This window comes from Onychostoma macrolepis, chromosome 08, assembly GCF_012432095.1.
Source record: "Onychostoma macrolepis isolate SWU-2019 chromosome 08, ASM1243209v1, whole genome shotgun sequence".
NCBI lineage: Eukaryota > Metazoa > Chordata > Actinopteri > Cypriniformes > Cyprinidae > Onychostoma > Onychostoma macrolepis.
The window spans coordinates 28,372,191-28,381,685 of record NC_081162.1 but is presented as its reverse complement, the minus strand read 5'-3'; the positions used below and the strand labels follow the sequence as shown (position 1 = coordinate 28,381,685).

The window sequence follows — 9,495 nt, the reverse complement described above, 5'->3', positions numbered from 1 at the left end:
CTGAGCTGCTTCAGTCCAGAAAGTGTTCATCTGGAGATATTACTGCAGTTATTCTGACGCTTACTTGATCAAAACCAGTCAAGATTTGACACGAGAAGCTGAAGCTGGACGTTTGTACAATTACACTAAACGAGCGTTTACTGGATAAAACACTCTAAACTATCCACCAGAGACAGAAAGTGTGGAGGAGACTCTATGTGAAATCATTTAGAGGCCTTAGAAATTTGCACATCAATTATGATACAGCATCTTTTATCCTTGTCTGCTCTTTGTTAATTATTCTGTTTATATTCATAACCAATTTCCTCTAAAATGCAATGAGCACGAACACACTCCGTGACAAAGTTTAGAAGGCATTTATATAAATGCATAAATGTTTAGTGCATTTAATATAAGAAAAACTAACCTTGAAGCGGTTGATGTACTCCGGTAGTTTCTGTGTCTCCAGCTCATCTTCCTCCTCCAGCGGCGCGTCAGTGACGTTCTGTCCGTCAGAGATCGCCGAGAGATCCTGCAATATCTTCTCCACGTGATCCAGCTGGAAGCCACAGAGATGCTTCAACCCTCAACAACTCGAGCACACTGCATTACACGCATTCATTTTGCAGATGCACTTAATCAAAGCGACTCTCAGCGCATTCAATATAAATTACACGCGATGACTGTGAATTAGAACTCTTGACTAGCAAGTAGCAACATGCGCTTCTAGTTTTCAAAACATTTTGTAGAAATGCGTCACTGCATCAGTGTCTCAGCAATGGATGCTCTGCAGTGAATGGGTGCCGTCAGAATGAGAAAACATCACAATAATCCAGTTCATAATCCATAATAACGCTTCCTCCAGTGAAAAAGTGTTCTGGTCTGAATCAGGAGAGAAATCTGCACAGATCAAAACAGCTCTAAACAAATATGTGGCTGGATTTTGATGAGAGAGACTTTTTTTTACTGGAGGATTATGAACTGGATTATTGTGATGTTTTCTCATTCTGACGGCACCCATTCACTGCAGAGCATCCATTGCTGAGACACTGATGCAGAGACGCATTTCTACAAACCTGATGAAGATCCTAATCTCGGATAGACCTGAAGGTGAACACATTAAAATTTTTGGGTGAATTATTCTTTTAAACAACATTTTCACAGCAGAATCCTGCAGCAAGTCGTTTTATGATTTCTGTTCAGTGATCTTAAAGATTTACTTCAAAAAGCATTATTCATGTGGTTTCTCTTTAAACTTTTCCCTCAGACAAGATAAATATGTACCACGGTAAGACCTCATTATGGTCAATTAGTTATCTCTGTAAACACTCACAACTTCCTCAGATAACTTGACGTCTCTGAAGTCACACACAGCGTCCATGACGGCGAGGGCTCGCCCAAGATAACCGGAGGTCCAGATCAGGGGCATCTCGTGAAACACGGCGTGAATTCCTCTGGTCAGCTCGACTTTACCTGGAGACACGATCGAGAGATGAGACGATCTGATGTTCAGAAAGAGAATTCTAGAGTCTGAGGACATATTTGCAAAATAGTCCAATTTCCGTTTCCTGAATAACTTCAGATCTGGCGTAAGGAGGCAAGGTCCACTGCAAAAAATTATTCTCTTGCTTAGTGTTTCTGTCTTGTTTTCTAGTATAAATATCTAAACATTCTTGAATCAAGATGCATTTACTGTACAAGTAAAATGATTTACGATATTAAGCCTTGTTTTCTAAAAAAACACAAAAAAAATCAAAAAAATGCTTAAAACAAGCAAAAATATCTGCTAATGAGTTAAGAAAAATAATCTTAATTTAAAGGCTAAACAAGATTATTTTTCTTGCCTCATTAGCAGATATTTTTGCTTGTTTTAAGGAAAAACTAATAAAATAAAAAACAAGACTTGTACGGTAAATTCATCTCGATTCAAGAATGTTTGGATATTTATACAAGAAAACAAGACAAAAATATAAAAAATAATAATTTTTTGCAGTGTGCAATTAGATTGGTTTTGGGTTCCAATCTGAAGCGTCTATTTGGAGGCAGGATTATAACAGTTAACGAAAACTAAAACCATTAACATTTTTTTGTCACTTGCAATAAAATAAACATGAACTAAAATATAAATTAAAATAAAGCTAGCTGCAAGGTAGCATTTTAATTTAGTTGAACTTCTTGTATTAAAATAACTAAAGCTAAAATAAAGATTAATAGAATCTATACAGACATATAAACAGATAAAAAATACAAAAAAATGTAACTAAAATTAAAATGGGAAAAATTGGAAGAGAAAACAAACTGATTCAGAATATTTTACTAACATAAAAAACTAAATTTCTCATTTTAAATTTAGTTTAACCTGATGCACATAATTAAAAATGTATAGACAAACAAAACATATGAAAAATGACAAAACACACAACAAAATTATTAAAACTTTAAAATAAAATAAAAATTTAAAATAAAGATTAATTTTTTTAAAACAATATTAATAAAAAGGGTAACAATATCTGGTGTTTGGTGGAATTTTATAATTTTTAAAATAATTTATTTAATACATTTTTATAAATTTTTCAGTTTTATAAACTTGAACAGATTTTTAATTGCATATTTGTACGATAAAAAGGAAGAGTTGTAGATAATAATCTCATATTGGCCTGATTAACTAAACTTTCCATAAAACAAACAAAACAAGCCCTGGCAATTAATAAAATAACAAGCAGTATTACTTTAATATTATCATTTTGAATCAGTTTTTATTTTTATATTTTCGATGTTTCATTTGTATCTTCCTTTCTATTGTTTTCCATTTTAATTTGAGTAATTTTGTTGTGTGTTTTTGTCATTTTAGTAGTAATTTGAGTTTGAGCTTTAGTTAACTATAAAAACCCTAATACAGACACTTCATATTTAATGGTTTTTGATGATTAGTTAATTGCATTTAACAGATTAAACTTTCAATAAAACATTTCCAGTTGGTTTGTAAATGTGTTTTTATGTTCACAGCCGCTCAAAAGTTTGGGATCAGTAAGATTTTTAATGTTTTTAAGGGAGTCTCTTCTGCTTAGAGGCTGTATTTATCCGATCAAAAATACAGAAAAAACAGTAATATTGTGAAATCTTATTGCAATTTCTAATATTAGTTTCCTATTTTAATATACTTTAAAATATAATTTATTTCTGTGATGCAGCTGTATTTTCAGCATCATTACTCCAGTCTTCAGCGTCACATGATCTTCAGAAATCATTCTAATATGCTGATTTATTATGAGTGATGAAGCTGCTTCATATTGTTTTTTGGAACATGTGATACTTTTTTCTTTGATTCTTTGATGAATACAAAGTTAAAAAGAGCATAGTTCAAAATAGAAATCTTTTCTTACAATACAAGCCTTTACTATGACTTTTTATTCATTTAACACATCCCTCCTGAATAAAAGTATTAATTAAAAAAAAAAAGATTTCTGAAGATCATGTGACTCTGAAGACTGCAGTAATGATGCTGAAAATTCAGCGCTGCGTCACAGAAATAAATTACATTTTAAAGTATATTAAAACAGAAAACTGTTATTTTAAATTGCAATAATATTTCACAAAATAACAGTTTTTTTGATCAAACAGATACAATCTCACAGATCCCAAAATTTTGAGCGGCTTGAGTTTCATTGCATTTACACTGTTTTGTCCAGCATGTGGTGTTTTGAGCGCTTTGAAACAGTGAATCATTTTGCAAAACAATTGTCTCAATTGCTTCAAAGTTTCACAAAGCTTTGTTTCTCCCGTCACTAATGCATACACACCAATAAGAGCCAATCCCAGAAGCCGAGCGCTGAAACCGGCCGAGTTCTCCTGCTTTAGTCCAGCCAGCATCAGAGACGCTCCCACGCTCCTCTCCTCCTGCAACTGAACATGTACCACACAAACATTTCACAATCACAACACTGACTACATCCAGCAGCACATCCGGGGGTTTTCAGACCCCACACGCTGATCTACTTACACTGAGTTCAGGTTTGGTTGCCAGATATTGGCTGAGGGCATAAAGCGACAGAATCTGTGTGGAGACTCGCTCAAACGACTCCTGAAGCATCACTTCCTCCACCAGCGAACAAGCTCCTGGATTGAACACGCGACAAATCAGAGACTTCTCATGATCGTGTCTAATCAGCCACTGGATGATGAACAGCATTACAAACCTTTGAAGTCTTTGTCTTTTATAAAGGAGTCGATCAGAAGATTAAAGGTGAAGTCATCAGGAAACAGGCCAAACTGAACCTACACGATTGAGTGAAACCAGTCAAATAAAGAGGAACAATTACTTAATTAGATTTAATGTCATTTCCAATATGAGAATGATTATGAAAAAGGGCTTTACTAACAGACGCTCTCATTTACAGTTTAGAATAATTAAGATTTTAATGTTTTTGTAAGAAGTCTGTTCTGCTCACCGAGGCTGCATTTATTTGCTCAAATACAGTAAAAATTATGAAATATTATTTTGATTTAAAACAGCTGTTTTCTATGTGAATATGTGTTAAACTGTAATTTATTTCTGTGACGCAGCGCTGAATTTTCTGAATTCTTCTTATGACACTGTGATAAAAATCTTTTAAAAGTTTGGGGAAATAATAATATTTTAAACACACATTAAATTGAAAAATAAAGACATTTATAATTTTCTATTCATCTGTGAATCCTGAAAAATAAAATGCATCAGTTTCCACAAAAATATTGTGCAGCACGACTGTTTTCAACATTAATAATAATCAGAAATGTTTGTTGAGCAGCAAATCAGCATATTATTATGATTTCTGAAGATCATGTGACACTGAAGACTGCAGTAATGATGCTGAAAATACAGCTGCATCACAGAAATAAATTACAGTTTAACACATATTCACATAGAAAACAGCTGTTTTAAATCAAAATAATATTTCATAATTTTTACTGTATTTGAGCAAATAAATGCAGCCTCGGTGAGCAGAACAGACTTCTTTCAAAAACATTAATACTCTTAATTATTCCAAACTTTGTGTATAAAGTGAAAGCATAATTTGTCATCTTCCAAACCTTGTTCTTCAGCGTGTAAAGCGCTTTATCTCTGGCGCCGTATTTAAGACAATGTCGGATCCAGCTGTGAACGGTCCAGTCCCGAAGATACCAGCAGTTTGGACTATGACGAAACCTGAGGACATCAACACTTCAGCTTCACACTTCAACAAATCCAGCAGATGCACGGAATCAGTATTGAGCAAACAGTAACCCTCTTAAACACTTATATAGTGATACTCACTTATACAGGTAATATTGTGCTTGATCGACTTCCTCTTTTGATGATAAATTATCTATGAACTAAACAAAATGTGCACATGTTAAAACGCTGACTTTATTTACAGTGTCACAAAACTTAATACCCATCTTACATGAATAGTAGTATATTTTTATATTTAGGCTATTTTCATGGCAAAAACAATTAAAAAATACAAGTATCCTATTTTAAATGAACAACACTGCAAAAAATTATTCTTTTGCTTAGTGTTTCTGTCTTGTTTTCTAGTATAAATATCTAAACATTTTTGATTCAAGATGCATTTACTGTACAAGTGAAATTATTTAAGATATTAAGCCTTAAAAAAAAGTATCAAATTTGTGAGTTTTTGCTTAAAACAAGCAAAAATATCTGCCGATGAGGCAAGAAAAATAATCTTGTTTAGCCTTTGAATTAAGATTATTGTTCTTACCTCATTGAGAGATATTTTTGCTTGTTTTAAGCAAATTTGATACTTTTTTTTAAGGCTTAATATCTTAAATAATTTTACTTGTCAAGTAAATGCATCTTGAATCAAGAATGTTTAGATATTTCTACTAGAAAACAAGACAGAAACACTAAGCAAAAGAATAATTTTTTGCAGTGAAGTCAAAATAAAAATGTTTGATTCTCATTATTATTATTCTAATATACAGTAGTCAACATTTGAAGTGGATCATCAAAGCTGTCCTAAGACAAAAATGCATTTTGGTTTTAGGACAACTTTGATGAAAGGTTTTGATCCACTTCAAATGTTGATTAGTGTGTATTAAACTCATATGCACATGCATACGTAAGCAACACGAGTACTTTGTGTGGATGCATTGTATTATATGCTTAAAATGCAATCATCTCTGACCCTGGCGATGACCAAAGAGCTGACGGGAAACTTCCTCTCATACGTTCTGTCCATCAGAGTCGCCAGCTGAGCTGCAGAAGAAGAGAAATCGGCAGAAACAAACATTTAAACCCAGGCACATTTAAAACAGATACAGACATCATCATCATCATCATCATCATCATCTCACCCAGATCCTGAGCATCTCTCGATCTCTGCTCCCAGACGGCAGGGTCTGTGTACGCCGGCGACAGCAGACATCTCCGGGCTGACAGAAAACAAAGTAAAGGATGGACTGATAATATTGATTTTATCCAAACAAATGAGGACAATAGAAGCAATCAGAATCAACAAAAGAGCAATGATCTGCAAGTGCTATAACACAGTACACGTAGCAAGGTTTTTATTATTATATAATAGATAAAAAGAAAACAGATAGTAAAAGAATAGAGAAAGCTAGTGTTAGAGTTTATATATATATATATATATATATATATATATATATATATATATACACACACACACACACACATATATATATATATATATATATATATATAGAAAACAAGCAGTTAGAAAACAAATAGAGTGCAAGTCTTAAAGGGTCATATTTAAAAAATAAAAATTAAAAATGAAACAAATAGATAAAATAGAATTAGAATAGAGTGTGCTAGAGTTAGAGGGTCAAATACATTTTAATGAACTGATATCGATCCTTAAATTCTAAGATTGATGCTGTTTTCTTATTATGCATTATATATTGTTTATGCATTTAATGCCAAAAATCATTAGGATATTAAGATCATGTTTCATGAAGATATTTTGTAACTTTCCTACCGTAAATATATCAAAACTTCATTTTTGATTGGCTAAGAACTTCATTTGGACAACTTTAAAGGCGATTTTCTCAATATTTAGATTTTTTTGTACCCTCAGATTCCAGATTTTCAAATAGTTGCATCTCAGACAAATATTGTCATGTTCTAATCAGCTTTCAGATGATGTATAAATCTAAAAAATAAATAATTAAAAAAATAAAATAAATGACTTAACCTGTTAGTGATGTATTCATTATTTAATGCATGTTTGAACAAATCTGTCGTGAACACAAGTTTATATTACAGCCACTGATTAAATATTTATATGTTTAAAAAATGCACTGGAGTTGAAACCATTAGATCACTAAAAAGATAACATAAAAACTGCTTTATGTGTAACTTAAATGTTTGCACAGAAATCATCTTTTATTTCAGTGTTGATTATTATATCTAAAATTAATAGCAATTGAATTTGGACTCTGCTGTCAGTTCTAACATTTAATATTTCATTAACATAACAAATGGCAGGGTTTCTGTATAGTTCACAGCTTTAATAGAGAGACTGGCATGTACTGTACTTCATATATCTTTTAATTACCAAATTAACGATATTGAATCGATGCGAAATCAAACCAAGAGCTTGTGAATCGAAACCGATTTATAAAACCTGCCGCTTACAATGATTATAGATCAGTTTATTAATTCTGAACACATAAAACATAAATCATATCTGTGTTGCTTATGCATAACAACAGTTAAACCTTCCAAATAAGGCCAATAACATGGTAATTAATTACGGTTACTACGTTGTCGTACAGAATTGTCAGATGACAACATGCATAATGTATTTATATAGTCAAAAAAAAAAAAAATGGTTAGAAACAAAATCGATTATAAAAAACGACCTGTGTTTAATTTGACTAAAAACGCGTCAAACTCAAACAGACGCGATCACGCCATTCACCTTTCATTCACCTCCTCGCGCGGCTACGTTACAAATCAAAGCCTTACGCTTCTACGTTTATCCTGATCTGAATTTAGCATGACAGTATAATTATGATCAATAAATATTGACACTCACCGATTAATCTGTAATTGACGCATTTGGTAAAGGTTTGTACAGGAGACAGACAGCGCTGCAGGATGGAGGCCGCCATCTTTGGACTGAACCATTCGGCGCGAGGAGGGGGGATTCAAAGAGACTCACCACGATTTGGAATCACTTGGATGCATAACATTAGGAAATACATTATTATTACTAACATTTACAGAAAGATAGACAGGATTTGTTACATATATCAGAATTACACCTTGTATTTTATAGGACATTTTAATGTAACCAACCCAGTGAGTCCGCAATGGTATAGTCTGAGCCCGCGCGATGACCCGTGAAAGTGATTTTAATTATTTTTTTCTATGAGTTAATGATTAAATTAACGATCAATGTTGATTCTAATAATTGTATAATTCAATAATTCCAATAATATAATTCTTACACGCCTCATGGTTCACATGATTGTAGGTGTGTCCGATAGAGGTCGCTCTGATCTCATAAACCCGTGATTGACAGCTGCTGATTTCAAATCAATTTAAAATGAATTTAAATAAACTTTAGAAACATCATTCCTCTCAATTTACTGTATAATCGTTAAGTGTTTTTTTTGAAAAAATTCAAAATCATAAAAAAAAAAAACTCCATATAAATAGTGCTTGAGGGAAAAACAGAGTAAACAGAGAAAATAAAAAGGTGCAGAATGACTTGACTTTATAAATGAAAAGAGCCTCATGCTGGAAATGCAGTTGTGTTTCTGCACAGACGTTTGGTCTAAACATCCTCAGAGGAACTGACCGCTTTTACAAACGACAGAAACCAAAGACACACACAATTTACATGAACTGACCGGCCGGAAAACTCTGTGTATTAAAATCAAGACCGAATTAACCATCTGTAGAAGTTTTTCCCATCACAGAGACAGTGAAAGTCTGCAGTCATTCATATAAACTGTTTTAGAGACCTGAAAGACATCAGATGACTGAAAAAACAAACAAATATGTACTAAATATGGCCTAAATATATTTGAAGTGTATGCTAAATATATATTGTAAACAGCGAAGCTCAATAAAATAAATTCTTGAAATTAAAAATATGTTTAGTTTCATCCATCATATACAAAAATATATTTTTTAATGTATTTCAGAGACAAGAAAATACATTTCCAGTCTTGCAGTATCCTTTGTGTTAAATCTTCACACGTGTAAAAGTTCAGTATTATTTTTGTGAATATTTTCTGCTTTCATGTTCATTTTAGTTCAAGTTTTAGTATTTTAGTCATTTTTAGTAGTTTATGTTGTTTTTAATTAGGTAGAGTTTTAATTAACAGTTTTTATTCATTTTTATTTCAGTTTCAGTTTTAGTTATATTAGTTCATCAAGTGAAAATGAGAAATGTTGCCTTGGAAACTAGCTAAAATAAAATAAGCTTAAGTTTTTGTATTTTATTTCAAGTAACAAAAATGTATTTATTTAGGCCTATTTATTTATTTTAAAATATG

At 32.2% G+C, this 9,495-nt stretch overlaps 1 protein-coding gene across 1 annotated transcript in view; it reads right to left on the bottom strand.

Annotated features, from left to right (window-relative positions):
• Positions 1–8,163, bottom strand: part of mrps27 (mitochondrial ribosomal protein S27) — a 9,359-nt gene extending 1,196 nt beyond the window's left edge. Inside the window, exons 1-10 of the mRNA XM_058784929.1 lie at positions 8,025–8,163; positions 6,316–6,393; positions 6,147–6,217; positions 5,273–5,331; positions 5,050–5,164; positions 4,176–4,254; positions 3,980–4,095; positions 3,780–3,882; positions 1,313–1,452; positions 407–538 (exon numbers count right to left, since the gene is read on the bottom strand). Coding sequence (XP_058640912.1) covers positions 407–538; positions 1,313–1,452; positions 3,780–3,882; positions 3,980–4,095; positions 4,176–4,254; positions 5,050–5,164; positions 5,273–5,331; positions 6,147–6,217; positions 6,316–6,393; positions 8,025–8,100 — 969 coding nt within the window. The 5' untranslated portion in view covers positions 8,101–8,163. The remainder of the gene's footprint in view (positions 1–406; positions 539–1,312; positions 1,453–3,779; positions 3,883–3,979; positions 4,096–4,175; positions 4,255–5,049; positions 5,165–5,272; positions 5,332–6,146; positions 6,218–6,315; positions 6,394–8,024) is intronic.
• Positions 8,164–9,495: the final 1,332 nt, after the last annotated feature.